Source organism: Balaenoptera ricei, chromosome 6 (genome assembly GCF_028023285.1).
Source record: "Balaenoptera ricei isolate mBalRic1 chromosome 6, mBalRic1.hap2, whole genome shotgun sequence".
NCBI lineage: Eukaryota > Metazoa > Chordata > Mammalia > Artiodactyla > Balaenopteridae > Balaenoptera > Balaenoptera ricei.
This window is the reverse complement of record NC_082644.1, coordinates 16,748,478-16,774,221: the sequence shown is the minus strand read 5'-3', so window position 1 is coordinate 16,774,221 and position 25,744 is coordinate 16,748,478. Positions and strand designations below refer to the sequence as shown.

The following is a 25,744-nucleotide window of genomic DNA, read 5'->3' as shown; positions in this document are numbered from 1 at the left end:
GTCTCAGGAAGGCAAGGGATTGAGTGGGAGTAGTCCCATTTCTAACGCTGAAGAGGCTCAACTCTTGCCTATCTTCCAGTCCAGGTTTACTCACACACACATACACACACACACACACACACACACACACACAGATTCCCCGCTATTTTTCTGGTGTTGACCCTACCCTAGCAAAGGGTTAGAGATGCTTGAAGATCTTTCCCGGGGCGCCCTGACTTGCACAGACTTCTACCTCTGTGAATAGATGACGCTTGGGATGGAGCTTAGGCCCAGAGAGGACCTTGCTGCTGGGACAGGAGGTGTCAGTGGTGGCTGGTCGAAGCATTCACCCCCAGCAGGGCTGTGCCTGTCCCATCCCCGCCTCGTACACTCATGCCGCACAGAAATATTTCAGAAATGTTTAATGCCACAGAGAAGTCCAAAACCTGCAGGAAGCTACAGCCATCCTCCAGGCTGCCCGGAGCCACGGCTGTCCCCGGAAGGGGACACCAGCAGGCAGGTGGCCTGCACAAGCCAAGGAACCAGGGCGACTTGCTGACATCCTTTTGTCCTCTGCCCTAAATCTGGAGGTTCCATTTAGGCTGGTGGGGGGCGGGGGGGAAGAGGAAGTGGAAAAGGGGTAGGAGAAGTGTGGGTCTCTTCAGGGCACTCTTCCTGCTTTGGGATGGTGACTCACCCAGCTGGCCCTGGGAGGGACAACTCCTCAGACCAGACTAAGGCGGCCAAGCCTAGGGTTCTGGAAGGAGCGGAGGGAGGTTCCTGGGATGCAGTGGCCAGGAGGAGTCGCCAGCAGAAGCTAGAAGGGGAGGCCCACCTGGCCCCCGGCTCCTTCTCACCAGCCTCTAAGCCCGGCCCAGCATGCACAGGACCACTTCAGCGCTGGTGGTTGATGGAGTCCGCATCTCCTCCACCCTCCATCACTTTGGGCCTTTCTTAAGTACCATGACATTGTCATACTCGGTCCCCTGTGGCCAGCCAGAGGCAGCAAAGTCCTGTCCCGCTGGGTAGACATGCTGGAGACCGCTGGGGTCCCTGTCAGCTGCGGCTTGCCTCCTCCAGGCCTCACCCCGGAGCTCCTGCGGGCTGTCATACAGGGACAGGGCGGCCACCCCCTCGGGCTCATCGTATATGTGGTCGTGTCGGGAGGGCGGGTGCTCCTCAATGCTGTCGTACAGAGGGTCGGCCAGGGCCTGGGGAGGGACGGCCAGGATGCCCCTCAAGGTCTTCCCCAGGTGCCGTGCCACCGCATCGAAGGGCACGGCGTACTCCCCCTCCGGGCCCCGCTGCTGCCGGGGGGCGGGGACCCGGACGGTGGGCGACAGTGGTGGGAGTGAGTCGTGGGGTCGGGAGTAGGGGCTCTCCGGCCGGGGCAGCACCGCCGGGACGGGGGCTGGCTGGGTTGGGGGCCCAGGAGGGGAGGCGTTCTTCTGGGCAGAGATGGCCTCTTCCAAGGCCAGGAAGATCTCATTGCCTTGCCGGGTTTCAAACTCAAAGTTGCCCTCCCCTGAGATGCAGCGCCGGCCTGCCTCAAAGGAAAAGGTTACCTGGGTGGAGAAGAAAGCCGATGACTGGCAGGCCGCTGGGCGGGGCTGCTTGCTGCTCCTGGACCCAGCTCCCAACCACAAACCTGTCACCTCCAACCTCTCCCCAAGCTGCTTCCCCTCCCTCCCTCCATGCGTTTGCTTACAGGCAAAGCCCTCTCTCATCTTTTCTCCTTCTTCCTCCCATCCATCCGAGTATGAAGCTTGATGTAGAGTTCATCCTCCACCACGCCAGCCACTCGCCACCCTCCCACCTCTCCCCACCTCTTCCTCTCCTTTCCTTCTCCCCCACCTCGACCACCATTTCTCCCTGCCGTGGTTCTCTCCCCCAGCCCCTGGGCCGCGCTGTTTCTCTTCTGCCGGCCTTCATCTCGTCGTTTCTTCCTCCTCCATTCCCTCTTCCTTTGAGGGCCCCTTCGCCCTCTCCCTGACACTCATCCTTCCTCTCACCTGCCCGCGGCAGCCCCCCCACCCCCACCCCGCTCACCTTGTCCCGCCCAAAGCGCCGCAGGAACCTGTAGGGCCATTCACACAGCTGCGTGCCCGACTCAGGGCCGCCCCACAGCTCCAGGGCACTCTCCCCGGCCCGGAGGGTGTAGGAGCCCCAGAGCCGGCACCTCTCACTGGCTTCTGTGGGTCTCATGGTCACAGCAAACTCCTTGCGGGGGGCCCCTGGGGAGGAGAGGGGAGCGAAGGAGGCAGTTCTTGGGAAGCAGCCAACCTGTCTCAACTCTGCCCTGCTCTACATAGCACGCCGGGTCTCCAGAAAAAGTATCATCCACGGCCCATGACCCTGCAGCCTGCATCCTGAAGGCTGAGCCGCCCTGCACCAGGTCAGACTCCCTAAAATGCCGGGAACCTCCACCCCCTCCCTCAGGAGGCATCACGCCCTAGCCACACGCACCCCGACCCCGTACCCACATCCTTCCTGCCCCTCGCACCAGAGCCACAGCCTTCTCTCCTCCATCTCATCTCTCGCCCCAACCCAGGTGCCTCCCCAATCCCGACTGTTGCAGCTGCAGATGCAGCTGACCCTGCCCTCCCAGCTCTCAGCCTACCCAGCCCCTGCCCCTGCCATCAGGTGCCCTCCGAGGGGTGGAGCCTGGATGTGCCCTCCACCCCGTGTCCACCTGCTCTCTCGACGCGCCCACCCCAAGGGCTAGACGGATAGCAGGAGGGGCCTTGCCTGGTCAGCAAAGAGCTCCCTTGCCGCAGGACAGCTCACATCCACAGAAAGAAAACCATTCTTTTCACAGACAATTGCTCGGGTGCCAACAAGGGAGAGTTCAAGAGCCCCACCTTCACCCGGACCCCTCAGCCGGGCCCTTTCCCACCAGCAGGGCCTGGACAAGAGGGAGTGGGCCAAGGGTGCAGGGCTGACATTTAAGGCAGGCCAGCCTCCCCGACCTTGGGCTGTGCCGGAAGCGATGTGGAGAGACTGATAAGGGGGCTGGCGGGGGGGGGGGGGGGGGGGGGCCGGGGGCAACCACAAGGCAGGAAGACTGAGCCGGCAGCCGGCCAGCCCTCACCTCCTCCCCACCACGCCCTGGAGAGAGCTCCCAGGGAGCAGAGGCAGGCCCCTCACCTGTGGTCGCACTGCTGTACAATTCATTCTCCTCCATGCGGGGCCGGCCGCCCTTCCCCTCCAGCTCCTTCCTCTGGCCCTGGGGAGAAGGCCCAAGACTCACCACCGTCGCCAATCCCAAGCCCCACCGCTGGCCACCCCAAGCTTTCTTTCAAAACACACTCAGCCTACTGCCCTGTCTTTATTCTGAACTGGGATCCCTCACCCCCACCAAGGAACCACCTCCAGCATCCTGACCTTGGCTCTCACGACACCTGCCCACGGCAAGCATCCAGTGCCCCATTGCCCTTTCTACAGCCCTGGGCGACTCACGGGGAAGGCCAGGAGGCAGATGGCCTGTATCCAGTCACCCCGCTCTGCAGTGGGGGCCGCCAGCAGGTACAGGCGCTCCGTAGTCTCCAGGAAGAAGGTGCTGGTATCCCGGGGGCTGCTGACCTCCCCTCCGGCCTCAGCCACCCGCAGGCAGTCACTGAGGCGGATCACCCTCCGGGGCGCCTCTCCCCGGCGAGGCTTCTCCGGGCCCTCCTGGAGCTCCAGCCGGGCCAGGGCGCAGCCCGACCCTCCGTACAGCGCCGCCCCGAACCGGCGCCATTTCTGCCCCCAGATGCGTGGCGGGTGGGGAGATGGAGAGATGGTGACCAGTGGGGAGACGAAGACCCGGGGGAGACAGAGGTGAAGATCGGGGGAGACCCAAGGAGGCAGAGAGCCTAACAGAGGCCTTAGGAGTTAGAAAGCAATGGAGATGCACCGCAAGCAACCCAATAAGAGGCCTACAGTGACAGCAGAGAGGAAGCCAAAGGCAAAAAAGGCACGGGAGTGAGCCCCGTGGAGGCCCAACCCAGGGGATCCAAGTCAAGAGGCAGAAAACCTGTGAGTCCCGGAGCCCAGAGGGGTGAGGAGCGCAGCCCAAGGGCCCAGACTGGGAAGCATGCTTCTCATTCTGTGTGAGGCCCCACAGAAGGTCCCGTCCCCCGGAACCTCAGCTGACCCTCCTGAACCTTCCCGCCTCAGCCTCTGACAAGTTAGGCCATGAGAGAGACAGAGAGAGGAACCCCGGGGTGTGTCCGCTGAGGGAAGGAAGACGTCCTCATTCAAGGAGGCCAAAGAAGGAAAAGGAGTTTGGACACAATGGGGCCCTGGCTCCCAGAGACCCCAGTTCAAGTTCAATAGCAGCCAAACTTACCCCACTGGGGCAGGAGAGGAGAAAGGAACCTCCACGGCAACCCTGAAATATCCCCTCCACTGTGCCTTCCATTCCCTCCCAAGGTGTCCCGGTGAGAAGACCTCAGCACAGAACAAGAAAGGCAAGAAAAGCAGAGTCAGAGCCCTCTTTGTCCCCCTCCTCCCGGGGCAACGGCTGTCAGCAAAGAGCACCGTTTGGAGCCAGCTCGCAGAGGCAAGCAGCTGCTAAGGAAAGAGCCCTCCCAAGCTTGTACTCTGGGCCCAGTGTGGTAGATGGCAGTCTCCACTGTCCCATAAGGGTTTTGGAACATTCCGGGGCCTCCTCTCCTCCCCGGGGAAGTCTCTAGCAGCCCCCCAGCCCCTCGGCCCAGCCCCAGCCCAGCTGTGCTCTTCCTACCTTCCCAAAAGTCTGCTGCTGCTGAAGGTACAGGAAGCCCTGTTTCACCGCCACGTCCTCCATCTTCCCACCATCCTGGGCCCCTGAGCTTCAGCTCTCTGCTTCCACTCCCGCCCTCTTTCTCTCCTCTCTGCCCTATGTTCCCCCTTCTCACAAGTTCATTTCCTCTCTGCCTAGAGTTCTGCACTATTCTCGTCTGCTCGATGACGACAGGCTGATAAGCCCTGTGGTTTCTTGCTCTGTGTGTATGTGTGTGTGTGTTTTCTTTTTGATGAGTGAGTTTCACGCTCAAGCCTCCTGCATTTTCAGTGAGTAAGAGAGAATTTCCAAAAAGCCAAACTCCAGCGCTTTGGTGAGCAGCAACTCAGGTACAGAGACCCAGAAATGAAATTCGACAGTAAAACCAGTAGCCAAAGGCCCCCCATGCTCAAGGTAGATGCTTAGCATGACGGAGCTAGGAGAGAACTTAGAAATCAATCAGCCCAAGTCTGTCATTTAAAAATGAGGTGACTGAGGCTCAGGAAGGTCTGAGGCATGGGTTCAAGGCCACCAAACCTGAACCCAGAGCTCTCAACTCAGTAGGAGCTGAGCCACACTCACACACACTGGACACATTAGCCTCACCACTTTCACACACTCCACGGCAACAGTTTCAGTCTGTGTCCTGTCCCCCACAATGACACACACACCACCTCCTTGAGCTTCTAGAAACATGAACACTCCCACACTGAAACATGCTATGTTCCCCGAACACATCTCAACTGTTCGAGTTCACCTTCTTTCCAGCCTTTGAGAGCGTTATAAAGACACTGGAGTTCCATCTGGAGGTTATCTTTTTAAGTTACAGTAGCAATTCTTATATTAAAAAAAAAAAAAAAAAGCTTTAGAATTATCAAAAGTGCTTCATAGTTACCAAAGTGTCTGGACACACACTGTCTCCAGGCACCCTATCTAACCCTGAAAGAAGGAAGGGCAGGTATGAACACACCTGTTTGCAACTCTCCTGAGGTCACAGGGGCAGAGAAGGAAGTACCGGGGCACCTGATCTTTAATTCAACACTCTTTTTATTGCTGACCCCTAAGTGGAATCCAGACTCCATGCAAGAAGATACATTGCTTTGGGGAAATCTAAGCTCCCCAGAGAATATTTAACTTAGAGCCAGATGGTTTAGAGAAGCAATCTGAAGGAGGCACCGTGCAGAAATGTTGGGGGAACCAGAGAATTAGACAAGCACTCTTGGGGTAACCCCATAATGAGTGCTTATGTAACTGAGCCATGTCCTCTACCACAGGGGTTCGGTTGCCTTAGGAAGGAGAGCAGAACAGTACACCGCTCACACCTTCTGCTGTACATGCCATGTGCTTTACCAAAACAGCTCTAAAAGGTGAATGTTATGAGCTCTGGGAGGAGAGGACTGAGTCACGTAAAGCTCACGGCACTCAGCCCAGCTGCCTGGATTTGAACAGGTGAATCCAGAGACCAAGGGGGAACCAAGGATGTCGGTGTGGGAAAAGCTCCTTGGGAAGTGGTTAGGAGTACGGAAATGGGTGGCCTATTCCATTTCTCTAGTCCCTTAGGGGAGGCAACATTACCTGGGGGCTGCATGGTCTGTGGTCGACTCAGCATCTCCTTATGGAGTGAGAAAAGAAGGGCTTTTCTTTTTTTTTTCTTAGGGCCATACTGGGGGCTGCCAGAGCAGTCCCTTTCAAACTTCAATGTGCAAATCTTGCTAAAAGTGCAGATTCTGATGCAGTAGGTGTGGAGTGAGACCTGAAATGCTGACGCTGCTGGTGGGTGGAGCAGACCAGAGCAAGACAACAGAGGATGCCCCCGCCACCACTCTGATCACCTTCCCCCAAGGTCGATTGGACACATTCCACTCAGAACCACAGGGGGGCACCCGAGCTTGCCAGATTACTTGGAAACTATTTAAACCTGGAGGCCTGAGCCCCAGGAATTTCAGACACCCCGCATGCCATCCTTTGCCCGTGGGAGTTAGAAAAGTTCTCTTCCTGTGGCTGTTGCCTGCAGCAGGAGTGAACTCAGAGCAACACCCACTTTTCCTAGCAGGACTTGCGGGAACCCCACAGAGGAAGTACTAACCCCAGTAACCTTCTGTCTGGCCACAGGCAAATCCTGTGAGCGACCCAGAAGAGATAGCTCCAAGACACAGCAGAGGGGCAGAGAACCAGAGGCCCTTAGGTTACCCAGGCACCAATGATAGGGAGAGAAAGCAGCAAAAAGGAAAGGGTCCCAGTGGTTTATATTGAGGCCCGGGTGGGGGTGGGGTGCCCCTTGGCTCCTCGTGGCTCTTACTGGAAAGAAAGGGACACCCCCCCACCTCATTTGTGCCTCAATATTCACCACCAGGATCCTTTCCTTTACAAAGGTTTCTCTCAGCAGGAATTAGGAACAATGCAGATCAAGAGATCACAGCGGCAGGAACTTGGCAACTTTTTGTTACTATCCTCACCAGTGATTAGCAACTAAATCTTTAATACAAAAGGGCTTCTGGGCTCGTCTTTGGGGGCAAGAAAGGAAGGAGCAGAAGAGACTGATTCCTTGGACAGGTCTGGAGATTAGGCAACCCCCCGAGGATGAATGGGGGCGGGGTGCAGCTACCCAAGGGGCAGCTCTGGACACACAACAGGAAAGAAGGTATAGAATGGGCAAGGAGCTGGTGGGGTCCTGAGAAGGATGGAGGACTGAGCACAGAAAAAATGTGAGCGGGGTTCATGAAAGATTCCATCCCTGCCTCCTCCGACCCCAGTGGTTCCTGACCGTGGGAAGGAAGGACCAGTCTCTTGAGTTTCATTCCCAGTCCTCACCCTTTCTCCACTAAGTATATCATTATTTACATAATAATAATGTTATTTAACATTGGCATAACACTTCAAACTCTTTATGTTCTCATAAGACCCCAAATGCACCCTCGAATGAGACTGAGATAGGAAGATTTTTTTTTTTTTTTTTTTTAATTTATGGCTGTGTTGGGTCTTCGTTTCTGTGCGAGGGCTTTCTCTAGTTGCGGCAAGTGGGGGCCACTCTTCATCGCGGTGCGCGGGCCTCTCACTATCGCGGCCTCTCTTGTTGCGGAGCACAGGCTCCAGACGCGCAGGCTCAGTAATTGTGGCTCACGGGCCTAGTTGCTCCGCGGCATGTGGGATCTTCCCAGACTAGGGCTCGAACCCGTGTCCCCTGCACTGGCAGGCAGATTCTCAACCACTGCGCCACCAGGGAAGCCCAGGAAGAATTTAATTAACTCAAAAGTTTTGTTTTTGTTTTTTGGTTTTGTTTTTTTTTTAGCATCTACTCTGTGCAGAGGTAGGAGGGACAGAACGTAAACAAGACATATATAGAATCCCTGTTTTCATCGTGGTTCTTTTCTAGTTGAACACTCAGACAATGAAAAGAATAAATATGTAACTAAATAGTTTTGTACAGACAGTGATCAATGCTGTAAGTATGACAGTGAAGGGGTCGGGGACAACTTTCAATAGAGCCGGTGAGAAAAGCTTCTCTGAGGAGATAACAACTGAACCAAGACATCAGTGATAAGAGGGAACCAGCCACTTAAAGATCTGAGGGAAAAACATTCCAGGCAGAAGTTCCTTCAAGGGCAAAGGCCCTGAGGCAGGAACAGCTGGATGTGAGGAAGTGCAGGAAGGGCAGAATGACCAGAGCATTGTGAGCCAGAGGGGACATGGAGAGATGATCCCATCACATGGCCTCTTGGGCTATAGCAAAGATTTGGAATGTACTCTAAATGTAATGGGAGGCCACTTGAGGATTTTTAAGCAGGGATGTGAATGATCTGATTTATGATTTTAAAAGGATGTTCTGCAGCTATAGGGAAAATGGATTATCATGGGGCAAGACAGGAAGCAGGGAAAGCAAGGACTCTATTATCAGAGCCCAGGATAAATGTGATGGTGGCCTGGATCAGGGTGCTAGCAGTGGTGATGAAGAAGAGTGGCCAGATTTGGGTATGTACCGGATATAGATTCAACAGGACTTGCAAGTGGATTGGATATGGGGGGACTCTTGAAACGCTGAGTAATCAAGGCAACTCCTGGGTTTTTAGTTTGAGCAACTGGGTGAATGATGGTATCATTTACTGAGAAAGGGAAGATAGAGGGAGAGAAACAGGTGTGGGGGAGGGTTTTGGTGGGGGGTGGATTTGGGCCTGGCCCACAGGGAGCTGTTCTTTCTACCCAATCAGGCAAGTAGGGAATTCGAAGACTGCCACTGCAATCGTCACTCCAAGAAGATACCAGGGAAGCACCTGACCCACCACCCCTGCTCTCTACCCTCAGGGAGCTAAGGATTGGACATTGGAAAGTTGTTGAAAAACAAAAACAGAAAAATCCCACATCTCAGGGGCTAGGCCTGCCAAAAGCAACAGTCAAAAGCTCTGCCTCCAAAGTCTTCTCTGAGTGAATCTAATTGGCGGAGCCGAACTTGCATACAGAACCCTAGCTACAAGGAGGTCTGGGTAATGTAGTTTTTAGGTGTCCTACCTCTGCAAATCAGGAAGACACACTTGAAGGAGGACGAAGCTTGAAATGAATGCTGAGTACCAGTCCTCTCGATCCACAACAGAAAGTGTGTGTCATTCACTACTATAATCATTTCCATCGCATGTGGTGGCCCCTAGTCAATACAAACTTCAGACAACCAGTACTCTCAGAATCCAGCTAAAATCTAATCTGGGGGCCATGATTGGAAGCCGGAGTGGAATCCAATTGAAAACGGGATCCGGCATTATCTAACATGGATCAGTCCTAGTGGGAAAGGCTGGAATTGGCCTCAGCAGGCAGAGCCTTACCTGACCTGACCCAGAGGGATGGCTTTCCCACTCAGACTGAGTCAAGGGTCCTAAAACTCCTTTATCACTCCCCACCACCACCTCCCCCAGCTTCTGACCCCTCTCAGGAGGCAGCCTAGACTGCTGGTTAAGATAACCTATTGGGGAAGATCAGAACCGTGCCTTCTGCACGTTTCCAACATCACCACTCTTTGGCGGCTACTTCCATGAATGTTTATCGTGGAGAAAAGGATAGAAATGGAAACAAGATTTGGGTTGCTGGTAAAACCCAGGATCAGAGAGCAATGGCCCCTGTCCACTGGAGCAGAAAGACACGAACAAATTCGGCCACCGTCGGCAGTCTAAAGTAAAGAATAATGCCGGCGTCCCAAGCGGGGGTTTGGGGCGGTGGGCGCACCGGAAGACCCCCCTGGGGGTGTGGTGGTACAGCAGTGGCGCGGCCGCAGAGCGGTGGGGAGCGTCCGGGGGCACGTCGTGAGGACACTCGGGAAGAGAGGAATCCGCCAGGTGCAGGGGTCTGGGCGGGGACAGGTCCCGGCCCCTCGAGGAGCCCTCGCAAAGCCGATGAGCTAAGGCAGCGCCAACTCCCGCTGCCGCTCTCGCCCGCCCACCGGAGCGAGCACGGCCCCTTTAAAATCCATGTAAACAAAGCTTTGTTCCCCCGGCCCCCGCCCCTCTCGCCCCTCGGTCCGCTCCTTCCTCCACCCGCCCCCGGCGTCTCCAGCCCGCTGACGTTGCCGCGCTTTTACGCCGTCCCAACGGCGCTGCGCATTCTCCAACCGCGGCCCCGGCCGCCCGGGCCTACGCAGCCGGGCGGTGCTACGCCGCGAGCGCAGCGCGACGAGCCCCCGGCGCGCAGGCGCAGCGGCGACGGCGGCGGCGGCGGCGGCGGCCCGGCCGAGGTGCGCGCTGGGGGGGAGGGGGGCCGGAGAGGAGCATGAATGGAGCAAAATGGCGGATCATGTGCAGGTGAGAGGAGCCGCGGGGGAGGGGGCGGCCGCGGAGAGTGGGGAGTGGGGTCGCACGCAGCCCAAGGGGCTCGGGCCGGCTCGGGGCTCACCGGGCCCGCGCCGCCGCCACTCGGGGCTCCGGAGCCGCCGCCCGTCCCGGAGCTCTGGGGCCTTTCCCGCCGCCTGGGCCGGGGGCCTCCTCCATCCCCTCCCACCCCGTCCCACGCCTCTCGCGCTGGGCTGGAGGTTCAGGGATCGGCGCCCCAGCTGGCACAGCCTACATCGCTTATCAGTGACTGTCCTCCCACTGGAGGGAGGCCTCTCGCAAGTCCTCAGTGCCCCCCAAGACGGGGAAGGGAGGGAGACCCCTTGCCGACTCTGTCCTGAGGGGAACTTCCCCATCACACCCGCCAGCCCTAAACAGATAAAAAGAATACCTCGCACTGACAAACCTCGCTCTACCGAGTCTTTCCCGCCGCCTTCCTCTTCACGCCCCCGAGTACAAGAGACCCCCCTCCGGCCTCCTCCCTCCTCCCACGGATGCGTCCTACACTCCCCGACTCCTGATCGCACAGCCTGCAGGGCCGAGCTCCCCCGTCCTCCAAAATGGGTGCTCAGGCCTGGGCCCGCCCTCCCTCCGGTGCCCCTATCCCCAATGAAGGAGTTGAGTGCCCACACCTCCTCTGAAACACGGGGTGGAGGGGGTGTGTCTGAAAGGACAGATGCAACGTTGGGTGCAGACGTTGCTCTGGAGGGTCCTGATCGGGCTCCAGGGCTGCCCCAGGCGTGCTTTGGGCCCAGGCCACTTTTCTTCAGAGACACGGCACAGGCCCTAGGAAGGGACAGCCCATACCGAACCTAATAGTAGCTGTAGGACTCAGGGTTATTTCTTGCAAACTCGATAAAGTTTTTCCTTTCTGTGCCTTAGATCTGATATTTTTATGGCAGTTATTGTTACAAATCTGTTGTCAGAAACCTTCGGATTTTCTAGCAGAGGTTTTGTGTTGTGGGAAGTAGAAAGAAAAGAGGATAACAAGTGTCGCCTTATTTTGCATACTGTATAGTTATCATTCCTCGAGTAAAGAGGATGATCTTATTCCTCACATTATGTCTACAAGGAGGTGGATGGTGTGACTTCTACCAATTTCTTTGGGAGAGGAGGGACTAAATAAATTCTCAGGCCAGGGATCAGTAGAGTAAATCTTAGAGGTACAAGTTATCAGGGCAGAATTATATCAAAAATTGTAAGATGGGAAGACCACAGGATTTGTGTTTCAAAGCCAGTATCATGGCCTAATTCAGAAGTAGCAGTAAAACTTGGTACAAGGTGATAGTAATAATAATAGTGAGCACCTTGAGTTTTATAGCAGCCATTTCTAAGCGTGAAGGATTTTTTATGTGTTGTTTTTTTTTTAATTCTTCCATTCTAAAAGAGTAGATAGGCAAGAACTACTTCTGTCATTTTGCAGAAACAAACCAAAGCACAGAACTGATATGAGATTTGCTTAGGGTAAGGCTAAAGTGGATCAAAGGCTTTTGACTTTGGGTCCCGTGCTCTTATCTATTGGGGGAATAAAAAGTAGTGTCTGTGAGCATTCCAGAACATGGTTTGAATAGATAGCCTTTCTGAATGATGCTTTGGAAGGCAGAGGAAGTCCGTGTACTTTTATGAATATACATCTGTTTTATCTCCTGCAAAGAAGTTTCTCTTAATGTGATCTCTCCCACCTTTTGAACAGAAAGGTTGTCATTCCTCACCAGAGGAAAGTCAAGATGGGTCAAAGAAGTCTTAGTAGCAATTATGTCTCAAAGGAGGGTCTGCCTTATTTTTAGTAAGGGGATTTTTTTTCCCCCACCCATCCCAAAATAAAAATCTACCAAAGTAAGAATTTATTAATTTTTCAAAACAAAGAGGACTATGCCAGTCCATTGTTTTATTTGACTTTGGAGAGTTGTAGTATGTTACTCTCTAAATTAGTGGTCTTTATAACAACAGGGTAAGTTTGCGAGAGTTTTTTCTCTTTAAATAGAATGGGGCATATTGCTTTTATTTGTTAGACCACTAGATTACTTTTAGTATTGGATACTCGGAAAGTTTAACGTGGTACTTTATTGTAGCACAAAACCTTCCCAAGAAAAAGATAGATTCTCCCCTGTGTGGAAAGAGTAAATAAATGAAAAGATTAAAGACAAATCTGAAGTGCGTTGAGGGGGAATATTTTTCTGAAAACACTATTGGAACATGAAGTTTAAAAAGGAGCCTATCACAGGTTCAAGACTGATTATTTGAAAGTTTCATGTGTAATACTAAATAGTTGACTCATTATGTACCTAGTGCTTGTCTGAACCACCAGGGTGAGCAGTTTTTTTTGTTTTGTTTTCTTTCTATTGACACTAAGCAAGTGTCATATGATTCTCAGGCTGGAGTCCTGAGCATCTCTTCTGATAAGTGTTTAATGGAAGTCACAAAATGGTAGTAATGGAAAAATTGTAATATTTGTGTCTTTTAGCTCTGTTGGTGTCATAATCAAGCCTCTTAAGAAGAGAGACTTGTAAGAAAGAATCTCCTTGTTGTGATGAGTTTCTTATTCTTGGTCTTAGATGACTCTAACACCCACCATAGAGGCAGTGATTAACTGTAAAAAAAAAAAAAAATCAAACTCATTTGTGTTTATCTTCATAAAATTAACACTCCTCCTTCCTTTTTTTTTTTTTAATATCTAAAGTTAGATAAGATAATGAGGATTCAGTATTTCCACTTGCTGACTACTTACTGTAAGGAAATGAAGATGGCTTAGTGTACAGTGGTAATGAAAAAATTAAGAAGGATCAGATGTTAGCTTTAATAGTGCTAGCTACATTCAGGCTCTTGAGAGGAAAAGGAAAGCGCATATAATAATTGTATATTAAGTATATTTAATATATAATTATATGTAAATATATTAAATGAAGGATAATTCTGGAGTTTTGTTGGATTTATTATGTTGTTATGCTGGGCCTTACCCACAATCTTACAGTATTATTTACTGGGCTCTATATTATGACTGTGTAGTAACAGAAAATACGATTCTCAGATAGTCATATTTGTTTAAATATTGACCACCAGTGTAACTCTAGGGAGTCAAGAAGAATCATTGAAACTGGCAGGTTAAAATTTAACAGAGTGCAAAAGTTTAGCCTGATTAGAGCAAAAGATAGTTGTCTTTTTAGCTTTTAAAAATATGCAAGGAAACATGAGAGGATCTACCCGTGGTTCATTTTGAGAAGAGAATTCTGTACAACTCTCGAGAATTTTTAATGGGAAAAAAAGAAAAAACAGTTACTTTTCTAACTTTCTTTCAGTTAAGCTAATACCATAATGTTTAATGTGTGCAAGGCCCTTTGCTGTGCTGGGCACTGCAAAGGATTCCAGGCTGAGAAAGATACTGGAGCCAGACTGCTGAAGTGTCAAATTCTAATGCTGTGTTGGGCAGGCTTCAGAAGTCAAATGGACACAAGAACTTAATACATTGATTTCAAAGCATGCTACGTTTGTGTTGGATGATATGAAATAGCTATGTCCCCTCACTCACCGCAGCTACCTCTTCTGTGGATTTGTACAAATAATATGTCTGTATTTTAAAAGAAGATATTTATATGTACTTGATAATTCTGATTTAGTGTTACTTCCTCTCGTGAGAAAAACCTTCAGAAAAATTAAGGGTTGTATATATGCATGTAGTATCATTCAAACACTTATGCAATAAAACAAAATATATTACTGTAATGGAATCTCTAATTTAGATGGAGGTAGGAGAAAGGAGCATTAAGAAGATCCCTGGTCTGTATCTTACAGATATATTAACTTCCATTTGATCCAGAAATTGATATTCATAACCACCAGCTGTATTTTCTTTTTTCTTGGTTGGGTTTCGAAACCAATATTGTACCACAGCCCTTCGAGAAGGGAAAGTTGCCAGTTTAAACCGATAAGCTGATGTCTCTGTAGGTACAACTACCAAGGCCACTTTGCTCACTTTAGTACACATAAGGAAGATAGTATTTAGATGTTGCATCATTTTTTTTTTTTTTAACACCAAACATATATTATCTCACAGGTATTCTGAGTCAGGAATCCGGGAGTGGCTTAACTAGATGGTTCTAGTTCAGGGTCTTTCATTTGCCCTCAAGCTGTGAGCCAGGCCTGCAGTCCTTCTCCAGGCTTGACTGAGGATGGAGAACCTGTTTGCAAGCTCGCCCACATGCTCACTGGCAGGCACCATCAGTTAGTTACTTGCAGGCAGATGGGCTAGGGGCCACAGTGCCTCACTGGCTGTTGTCTGGAGGTTTCAGCTCTTCACCACAGGGACCCTTCCTAGGACATCATTTTTAAGGACTTCTTTTTTACATTATGTAATGATGTCTGCTGTGTATAAGTGACCCATCTTTGTTACTGTTTTTTTTTTAACCTCTTATTGAAATACACCTTCGGACAGGTGCAAAAATCATAACTGTTCAGCTTAATGAATTTTCACAAAGTGAACACTCTTGGGAATTCCTGGTGGTCCAGTGGTTAAGACTCCACACTTTTCCTGCCTAGGGACCAGGTTCGATCCCTGGTCAGGGAACTAAGGAACACAAACCGCACAGCGCTGCCAAAAAACAAAAAAACAAAAGCCCAAAGTGAACTCTCTTCTAACCAGCACCCAAATCCACAATATTTTCATCGCCTCAGAAGTCCCTCTGGTGCCCCCCCCTCTCAACAACTACCCATAGATCCTTCTGCCTGAGGGTAACTGTTGTACTATCCTGTCATTTGATTTTTAAGTATGCTTTTAGGAGTCCAGCTGAGGAAGGCCTGTCCATGAGAGCTTGAACTTCAGAGCCAGGGGAGAAGCTATATAGAGCAGTAGTCCTTCAGCTTTGGGGGGAGTTGGTTTGTTTTTTTATTTTTTTAGAATGTAATGGAAGCTGTGTGCTCTCTAAGGAGGGAAAGTACCTACACAAAGATTTGCCTACAGTTTCAGGCCATTCATGAACTTTAGAACTCGAGTTTAAAGATACATTCCTTTTTAGATGAAATGCTTACCACATTTTATTGAGAAACTGATTTACAAGTCTTTCTCTTTTGACCTGTGTGAAAGGCTAGTTCTCTGTCTCACTATGTATTCCTGGAGAGTTACATGCGGGATGAATTTTTAAATATTGAATTCTTGAGGATGATTTAAAACAATTAATGACTATTAAGCATCTGATGGCCTGTTCTTAGACACATGCAAGAAAGTACAAGATGTAATGCCCTATTTTCAGGGGCATTGCATGTTAATTGGAGAGATAACGAGCCTGGGTTGAGTTGTGAATTTGTAGTGAGACATTGGTTTTTGTCAACATGTCTCTGAATGAAGGGACTGTTGCTCCCATCACCTTTTTCCTCCATTCCAGTGCATCTGAGTTCACGCCCCACACTTATAGTGACTCACTGTGACAGGGAATTCTCAGTGGAATGAGATTGGTACCCAGGAGTCATATCAAAATCTTGTGGAAAGGAGGGGAATTGTCAAAAATTGGGTCTTAAGTATATCTGATATTTGCATCCCTGGCACTTCACTCCTTCATACATGTTTGTGTGCACACACACGAAGACACAGATACACACATGCTCCTACCGTCATAAATGGAAAGGATGTGTTTGAGAGAAGGCAGCATTGGAAACTTCATGCTAGCATTTATTGGACTTTTAGCTGCTTGCCATTTTACATGATGTCATTTAATGCTCACAGCCAGTCTATAAGGTAGGTATCATAGAGATATAGTAATGGAATGTTCCTTGAAATAGGTTGATGAAAGGACCTAGTGTCTCCAGAAGACTGGACAACTGTTGGAAGATTTAGGTGACAGTTGTGGTGGTGGTTATTGTACAACTTACTGGTGGGGGACCTTCGTTGGGGGTACATGAAAGGGTGACAGTAACATTTATGGAACATGTGTTATGTGCCAGCACCATGCTAAGCCCCTTTATTTTATTTTTTTTATAATGATAATTTTTTTTAAAGTATTTTTTAAAATATTTTATTTATTTATTTATTTATTTATGGCTGTGTTGGGTCTTCGTTTCTGTGCGAGGGCTTTCTCTAGTTGTGGCAAGTGGGGGCCATTCTTCATCGCGGTGCGCGGGCCTCTCACTATCGCGGCCTCTCTTGTTGCGGAGCACAGGCTCCAGACGCGCAGGCTCAGTAGTTGTGGCTCACGGGCTTAGTTGCTCCGTGGCATGTGGGATCTTCCCAGACCAGGGCTCGAACCCGTGTCCCCTGCATTGGCAGGCAGATTCTCAACCACTGCGCCACGAGGGAAGCCCAAGCCCCTTTATTTGTATTATGCCATTTAACTGGGCAATTCATTGAGTCTCCTTGAACCTGGATTAGGTGATCTCTTAAGTCTCTTATACTTTCAGCACTGTGGCTGGCATTTCCAGTTGTCATTCCTTACCATTCTCTCCCAAGTAAACCACCATGTTCTCAATTCATAGGTACATTGTCATAAATTTTCCTAAAATATTTATGCTCATACTAGTATTTCTGTTTCTTCTATCTTAAATATGCCTTCCTCTACCCCACCTCCCAATTTCTTAACTCTCAGGGTGTTTTTTCTGGGGGGGTGGGGTACTAATAGTCTGTAGCACATCTCACAAATTGAGCTCTGATATACCCCAAATAATAAATAATAAGTAAAGAGCTCTCGTAAGTTGGACAGTAAGTAGTGAAGGACATTTTCTGTGGGCCAAGAAATTAACATTATTAGTCAGATGTTGTTGCTTGTAGACTGAAAAATGATTCTCACTTAAAAGTCCCTGGGTTTAAGCCTCTCTTAGAGAGGAACTAGTTAGATGAAAAGCGGTCAAAATGCTTTCCTATAAATACCTTGGAAAACAATTAGATTAATAGAATATCCCTTGTACTACATCAGGAAGTTGTGATCCTACAGCTGTGATGGCCTTTTAGAAGTTTTAAGTGTATGAATGTATGTTGGTCACAAAAGCTGATCTCATTTCTATGTTGTATGATAAGAAATTATGATATTTGAAGTGTGTAGTCTTAGAAAGAATTGAGAGCTATGCTAGACATATGCCCTAAAATTTGAGTCAATTTTATGATTAAATGGGGTGTATTTAAGGTCAGAAATGGGAAAAGCAGGGTTTTTTAAAGGATTTTTTCCAAGTGTATTTAGTATTGTTTGCAGAGTTTTGAAAGCTTGTGTCATAAGTTTGGCAAATCATCTCATATCTCTTTTTTTTTTTTTAACTGAGTCACCTCCACTAACTCCTGAATTTTAGTATTTTATTTCTCTCTTCCAAAAGGACATTGTCTAAAGTCAAGCATGACATTTAATTTGACTCTAGGAACCTGTAACACCATTTGCTCTGAAAAGAATCTGGGAAGCCATGTTTGCATTTCACATATCTGTACTCAGTTAAAAAAATAAAACTCTATCCCAATTTTGCCCAATGTATAACCATAAATTATTTAAAATATTATTTATTTTGTGTTAGTGGGTGACTTTTTTTATCATTAACTTGTCATTGACCCATCTGACAAGTCGCTGTAAGGTCTTGTCAAAAACTAGTCTAGAATTCAAAAGAATGAATAAAACTTGCTAGAAAATGGGACCCTGTTTTCTTTCCTCTTAATATTTTGAATTGATAACGTCATTCCAGAGTTGAGCAAGTTTCATCAAGCCTTCGTAAGACATATAACAAATGTTTTTAAACAAATTGAATCTGAGCAACAGGTTCGTTGTTGTTGTTGTTTTGTTTTGTTGTTGTTTTTTTTAAATAAGGACAGTATCTCAGAGGTGTTACAAATGAAAGCTTGTTTTAACATAAAGCATTATTTACTAGTTCTTGGAATCTTACATTTTAGTCTAACTTAAAATACATGTTCCAAACAGGGAGATCAGTATGTTGTGAACAGGAAAGATTTCAATTCACAACATTCCTAAAACCTGTCCCTTCAAAGCTCTTTGATGTAGGTTACTATTAATGTGCCCTGCAGATCCCATCCGCTGTGATAGTGTGAGACTTCAGACTAACTTATCTATCCCTCCCTTACCCATCTCCTCAAATTTAAACAGCACTTACAAAAGTGAATATATCAATTCACAGAGATTGCTGTGAGTAAGTCTGATGCCGGTGGAATCAAGACTTTCTTTTTTTTTTTTTTTTAAACATCTTTATTGAAGTATAATTGCCTTACAATAGTGTGTTAGCTTCTGCTTTATAACAAAGTGAATCAGTTATACATATACAATATGTTCCCATTTCTCTTCCCTCTTGCATCTCCCTCCCTCCCAAGACTTTCTTTAAATCACCTTTATGGGTACAGTAAACAGCATGCATTTAAAGTGTACAATTTGACAAATATATACCTGTGACTGTTTCACCACAATCAAAATACAGAACATTTCCTCCTAACTGCAGTCTACCCCTCCCTGAACCCTCAGCCCCCAACAATCCTGATCTGCTTTTTGTCATTGTAAATTAGTTTGTATATCCTAGAATTTTATGTAATGAACTTATTATGTACTCTGGTTTTTTACTTGTTTTGCTCAACACAGTGATTTGGAGATTCATTCAGGCTGTTGCATAGTATTAGTAGTTGGTTTCTTTTTATTGCTGAGTAGTATTCCATGGTATGAAGTACCACCCTTTATGTATCCATTCACCCCTTGAAGGGGGGGTGGGTTTCCAGTTTTTAGTCCCTGTGAATAAAGGGACTATGAGTACTCATATGGAAGTCTTTGTGTAGACACAGATTTTCTTTTCTCTTGAGTTAAGTACTTGGAGTAGGATGACTGGGTCCTATGGTATGTTTAACTTTTTAAAGAAACTGTCAGTTTTCCAAAGTGATTGTACCATTTTACTTTCTCACCAGCACTGTAGAATAGTTGCAAGGAATCCGTATCTTCACCAGCCTTTGGTATTGCCATTCTTGTGGGACCTTACTGTGGTTTTAGTTGGCATTTCCTTGATGACTAACAGTGTTGACTGTCTCTTCCTGCGCTCACTGACCTTTCTTGTATCTCAGAGGTTCGCAAACCAGCCTGGTGGTTTGGCCCTACAGCCTGTTTTTGTGTGGCCTAAAAACTAAGAACAGTTTTTACATTTTTAAATGGTTGAACAAATCTGAAAGAGAATAATATTCCATGACACATGATAATTACATGAAATTCTGATTTTTTTAATTCATAAATAAAAGTTGTAATGGAACACAACCATGCGAGCTCCTTTACACATTCATTGTATATGGCTACTTCTGTGTTACAATGGCAGAGCTCAAGAGTTGCAACAGAGACCGTTTGGCCTACTAGCCCACGAAGCCTAAAATATTTACTATCTGGCCTTCTACAGAAAAAGTTTGCAGACTCCTGGGGGTTGTCCCCTCAAATCTATTGCCTGACTTCTGAGTGAGGAGAGGGCTAGCCCAGTATGGTTCTAACCCAAGCCCAATTTGACAGGAACCAGATCAGACTTGATCCATTTTGTTGACTGTGGCATTTACACTGCACTATCCAAAATGGTAACCAGTAGCTGCATTTTGCTATTTTAATTTAAATTAAAAATTAAGTTCTTCACTCAAATTTCAAGTGCCCAGTAGTCACATCGTGACTGCCATATTGCACAATGCAGGTATAACATCTTTCCATTATCATGGAAATTTATTTTGGACAGTGCTACTCTAGAATAATAAAAATTTGCCACAAAACCAGAGATTGGACGCAGAGGTGGAACATAGGTTATAGAATTGCTTTCCTGTGTGCCTATAAAAATAAGCTAAATCCTCATTCTCCCAGGTGTGTGAATGTAAATGAATATATTAAATAATTTACTTAAGATTACTTACTGTTTATGCTATGAGCCTATGATATGTTTGTTCTCTTCGCCAAGGGAGTGAGAGGAAGCAGTCAAATCATAAAAGAAATTCAGAATTCTACTGATAGGAAGTAGTGTTTTAGGGACTTCTAAAAAGTACCCTAGGGCTTCCCTGGTGGCGCAGTGGTTGAGAATCTGCCTGCCAATGCAGGGGACACGTGTTCGAGCCCTGGTCTGGGAAGATCCCACATGCCGCGGAGCAGCTGGGCCCGTGAGCCATGATTACTGAGCCTGCGCGTCTGGAGCCTGTGCTCCGCAACAAGAGAGGCCGCCATAGTGACAGGGCCGCGCGCCGCGATGAAGAGTGGCCCCCGCTTGCCACAACTGGAGAAAGCCCTCGCACAGAAACGAAGACCCAACACAGCCATAAGTAAATAAATTAATTAATTTAAAAAAAAAAAAAGTACCCTAAATGTATTCTCCCCTAAAGCACTTTGCAAAAACAAACCTTCTAAAATCCCTGTGTATTTGTCATTTTACAGATAAGATGGAGGGAGAATATTGAGGAAGGTATTAAGCCATTACATCACTTATTCAAGGTGCTAAGTCTTGATACAGTAGCAATTCTGGTTCCCTTCAGCTACTAATTTTAAAATATTATTAACCTTAAAGTATTTCATAATTATAGCATTAGCTTTGAAAATAACCCAGAAATATTCTAAATTAATGGTTGAGATGGCCTATTTTAAGGTTGTATTTAAAGGCTTTCCTTCAGTGAAAACTGTTTTTTGTGGTTCGACTCTTGGAGGCAGGCATAACCAATTCTAAATACTGAAGTGATGGTTAATAAATATATTATCAAATAGTCATCCTCTTCTTTAGCAAAAAAAATGTAATTATTATAGTGGATGAATTATCTTGTTCTTAACATGAATAGAAGTGTTTATAAGTTTTTGGTGACTGTTCAGTCATGTCAATAGAGTACAACCTAGAAATGTTTTGCTGAAGTAAGAAAATAAATGCACCAGCTAACAGTAAGAAAGTAGCATGTTGGTATTCTAGTGGTGCTCTTGTATGTAGATATAAGGAAATGTGTAACGAGTGAGGTACAGCATCAATGCTCAAGGACCTGAATAGCTAGAAATGTATACCAACAAGGACTATAGAGTGATACAGGTGATGTGACACATGTATGCATAGAACATAATGAGACATAAATGTTAGTCCTCCTTTGGAGAGCCAGGAAAGGCTTCTTAAAGTAGTGAATGCTTAAGCCAGATCTAAAAAGACATGGTGTTCTTTCTCCCAGTTGGTAAGCGTATACCAGGCAGAGAGAATACCATAAGCAAAGCTATATATGTTCATGGAACATTCCAGGAAAGTGAAAGCAATGAAATACTGCAGCTGTATAGGGAATAAAGCGGAGCAAGGTAAGAAATGAGACTCCAATGGTAGAAGAGACCAGAACATGAAGAGCCTGTTGTATCTTAATAAGGAATTTGTACAGTGGATGTGTAGTTGAAGGTTTTTAAGTAGAAGTGACAGAATAATCACATCACTGTGGTGATGGTATAAAAGATTGATTGGATGTAGACAAAGTAGGAGATGAAGCAGTAGTCTGTGCAAGAAATAATTGGGACTTGAACTAACGTAATTTAGCTGTAAGGATGGAAAATAGGAGATTGATGTTAAGGAGGTTACACAATGGGGTTTGGTTAACAGTTGAATGTGTAAAGTGAGAAGGCAGGCTCCCACATTTCTGGGCAGCAAAGTTGAGAGCAAATGAATGAACAGGATGTTGAAAAGATAGTAAGGTCAGTCTTGAATATACAGATTTTGAGGTGCTGGTAAACATTTGAGTGGAGATGTCCAGTAGGCATTTGCTTACTTGTTGTCAACTTGGGTTGGAACTCATGTTTTCATAGTGAAAGTCCATTTCAGTAGCCTTCAGATATTGTAAATATGTAAAATGTTAGCTGCTCACAATATACACCTATCATATTTCTTATTAAGTCTTACAGCAACTGTAAAACTTGAGTGAAACCCTGATGTTTTATTCTAGTTTGTTTTCTGAAACAGCCTCATATTACGTTGCCAGCAGCAGGAGTAAAAGGCTTTTGACAGTCAGCAGTGAAATTGGCATGCATGTAATGCGAAAAAGAGGTCATATTCCAAGGAGTTTGAGTAAACCTTACAATGTTGACAACTCTGGCCATCAATATGTCTTAAAGGTTTCTTTATTGTTAAGGCAGTTAAAACTAAATCTGCTTGATCTTGAAGTAAATCTATAGCCCTTGGTCTGTTTTGTCTCCCCATGCCATTTTTTTTTTAAGTATTTGTTTATTTATTTTTATTTTTATGGCTGTGTTGGGTCTTCGTTTCTGTGCGAGGGCTTTCTCCAGTTGTGGCAAGCGGGGGCCACTCTTCATCGCGGCGCGCGGGCCTGTCACTATGGCGGCCTCTCTTGTTGCGGAGCACAGGCTCCAGACGCGCAGGCTCAGTAGTTGTGGCTCACGGGCCCAGCCGCTCCGCGGCATGTGGGATCTTCCCAGACCAGGGCTCGAACCCGTGTTCCCTGCATTGGCAGGCAGATTCTCAACCGCTGCGCCACCAGGGAAGCCCCCCATGCCATTTTTATCTTTTGGAAAACCAGATTCGTTTTCCTTTATTCCCCATCAAAACTGGTGTTTGAGGGGTATCCAGAAAAGACTTCTTTTTTAAAAACTCGTGGATTCTTCTATTAGAGGATTCTTCTAAATCTTCTATTTCACAGCTTGCCTGGTCTTCCTTATTTGGTGACTTGATGAGTTCTTGGAAAACATTTTTTCATAGATCATATAATAGTATAAACTTAAAAGGCAAATTGATACTTTACAAAACTGTTAAGGGAAAAATTATTTAGAATTCCAGAAAATCAGAAAACTGGCATGTATGGGGCGTGTATGCCAAAACGTCTTAGGAAACATTTACTCAAAAACTCTTTTTTACTTTTTTTATCAGAGGGTAAATATGGAACTCTAAATTCTTGCCTCTCTGAATCAAAGTTCAGGGTTCCAGGATTAAGTATTTGTGATTACCTTTATCTTTCTTCCTTTAATATTCTGTTTTGAGCTTCTTATGCTTTTTTGTTGAGTCTTCTAAAGGAGTACATACGGTGTTTGGAGTTTTCTCATGGGAAAAGAGATGAGAGTTGAGAAGCTTTCTTCTGAATTTTTAGGCCAGTAAAAACTCTTTTCTCTTTATCCCTTTATTTCTTAAATCTTCTTTCATTCTTACTAACAAGCTTTTAAACATTTTTTAACAGTAGTTAGACTGCTAGTCAATAGGCCAGAGGAGATGCTGTCTTAATATCTCAGAATATTAAATCTCAGTGTGGCTCAGAAATTACAGGCTGTTCATTCCTGATACAAACAGACTGTTCATTCTTGATACCTGTAATACACAAGTATAAAGAAATAACGTACAAATGGGAGAATTTAAGGAAAGTCGGCTTATACACATTGTATATTGTGTATTTGATATACACATTGACTTAGAGAACCAAAGACGCTTTTCTGTAGGGCAAGAAAGTATTAATTGGCATGTGATATACTGTACTACTTTACTGCTACAATTATAGGTGTATATGACATTCTGAGGTATCAGAAAACTATTAAAAATGTCTCCTTATGATGTTATCATCATTACTGTTGTTTAATAGTTGATGTGCTGTTTTGAAAAATTCCTGTAATTCAAGGATTCAGGATTATATCAATCATGAGTTCCCCAATCACATGTACAGGTTTGTTTAAGATTGGAATACTGCCCTGACCCCTGTGTTTAAATAGACAACTATTTTAATGATGTGCAATAGTAGCTTGCTTCCTATTTAATATTACATTTTATTTAAGAAAGCATTTTAAAGCCAGTTAACATGTCTCCACCAAGTATACTGTTTTTGTTTAGCTACAACTATTTAATGTTTCATTTATGAATGCTATAATTGTATTACATGTCCATGGTAATGAGAATAATAGTGTTACCAGGTTAATGAAATGGGATTAGAATCACATAATTTTTAAGCTAAAAAGAATCTTAGAGTGTGATGATAAAATTTTTTAAAATTCATATGCCCTCTTTTTGGAGGATAGCTAGCTGTATATTATTGTTTTTTAGAGATAATGCAAGAATTTTAACTATCCCAACCATTAAAATTTTAATTTTGTTATACAATTAGCAGAATTAAAGAAAAATTACAAGTCAACATGCTTAAGGAAGGTTTATTAGACAAGAATAGGTTTAGACAAGAAAAATTTTTTTTAATTGTGTATTTCATTTATATGGGGCAGGCACTGTACTAAATACTAGAGATAAAGCAATGAAGAAAATAGGCATGGTACTTGCTCAGAGATAGATACTCAGAAATTGTACCAATAAATGTATATTTACAGTTTGTTATAAGTGATATGAAGGAAAAAGGTTGTATTGAAATCTTTTGAGAGTGATTTCTTATTTTTATTTTTGGGTGGGCATATTAAGGAAAGGAAGGGGACAGTGTACCAGACAAAAAGAAATGGCATGTTTAAAGGCCCTGAGGTCTAGAAGACCTCCCCTCACAGAACTGGAAGAGATCATCCTGGCTGCAGCTTAGTGAACCAGGAAAGATGACGCTACAGAGATTAGCAAATCCTAGCATATGATGGATTGCTTTGCAGGTATTCAGATCAGATTTTCAGAGATATAAATGATTTATTAGAATGCTCGTTCTGTAAATTAAATGAAAAGAGCAAGGAGTGAAACTTTGTGTAGTGTTCCAGTTCTGATTTTTAGTTGCCAGGGTGGAGGTTGTAATGGCAAGAAGGAAGCACACCACAAAGGAGATCGTGATTATCTGTGTGATTTTTTTTTCCTTCCTATGTTTTCAGTTTGGCTCTTTATTAGAGTTATGAGAAATGATATGACTAAAATAAGCATATTTGTGTTAGTAAATGGGGACTGTCTTTTGAATAAAATACCTTTTTCCCCAAGATAACTTATCTCTAAGAACTATAATAGTTGTATATACGTTAAAAGTTGTGTTTTGGTATATCGTGTGTGTGTGTGTGTGTATACCTTATTGTGTTATACATATATAACCTTGTAACCTTAATTCCAACTAGCTGGAACATTTATTCTGGTATTCGTCAAAAATCAAACTGTTTTCTCCAAGAATATTTAATGCCCTTTGGTTAAATCATTCTATTCTGAATATATTGCTATTTACAGGAAAAAGTAAAAACCACATTTTTATTATACTTTTCATTTTATCTGTTGAAATTCGTTTTGGGATAGAGATCTAATTTCACTTTTTCCCATGTGGCTTTTCTCAACCTTGTTTATTGTGTAGTCCGCTCAGATTTTCTCCACTGATCTGTATTACCATGACTGTGATATAACA

The 25,744-nt window shown here is 45.9% G+C and overlaps 2 protein-coding genes across 4 annotated transcripts in view; one reads left to right on the top strand and one right to left on the bottom strand.

Annotated features, from left to right (window-relative positions):
• Window positions 1-386: 386 nt before the first annotated feature.
• DOK2 (docking protein 2) lies at window positions 387-10,958 on the bottom strand. 3 transcript variants are annotated; one of them, XM_059926969.1, is made up of 5 exons: window positions 4,706-5,080; window positions 3,439-3,720; window positions 3,127-3,205; window positions 2,029-2,213; window positions 387-1,544 (listed from the first exon to the last, which is right to left on the bottom strand). In XM_059926969.1, the coding sequence occupies exons 1-5, from the start codon at window positions 4,766-4,768 to the stop codon at window positions 918-920; spliced, it is 1,236 nt and encodes a 411-aa protein (XP_059782952.1). In that variant the 5' UTR covers window positions 4,769-5,080; the 3' UTR covers window positions 387-917. The 3 variants fall into 3 exon arrangements, with proteins under 3 accessions (XP_059782952.1, XP_059782954.1, XP_059782953.1); XM_059926971.1 differs by lacking the exons at window positions 3,439-3,720; window positions 4,706-5,080 and adding an exon at window positions 10,922-10,958; XM_059926970.1 differs by lacking the exon at window positions 3,439-3,720.
• Window positions 10,406-25,744, top strand: part of XPO7 (exportin 7) — an 88,542-nt gene continuing 73,203 nt past the window's right edge. Inside the window, exon 1 of the mRNA XM_059926968.1 lies at window positions 10,406-10,503. Coding sequence (XP_059782951.1) covers window positions 10,486-10,503 — 18 coding nt within the window. The 5' untranslated portion in view covers window positions 10,406-10,485. The remainder of the gene's footprint in view (window positions 10,504-25,744) is intronic.

What these genes read in the sequence shown, in the direction of transcription:
- DOK2 (XM_059926969.1), bottom strand. Translation starts at nt 4,768, where the DNA reads ATGGAGGACGTGGCGGTGAAACAGGGCTTCCTGTACCTTCAGCAGCAG. An exon ending in AGCAGCAGACTTTTGGGAAG is followed by an intron (nt 3,721 to 4,705) that starts GTAGGAAGAGCA and finishes ATCTGGGGGCAG; the next exon opens with AAATGGCGCCGGTTCGGGGC. An exon ending in GTACAGCAGTGCGACCACAG is followed by an intron (nt 2,214 to 3,126) that starts GTGAGGGGCCTG and finishes TCTCCTCCCCAG; the next exon opens with GGGCCCCCCGCAAGGAGTTT.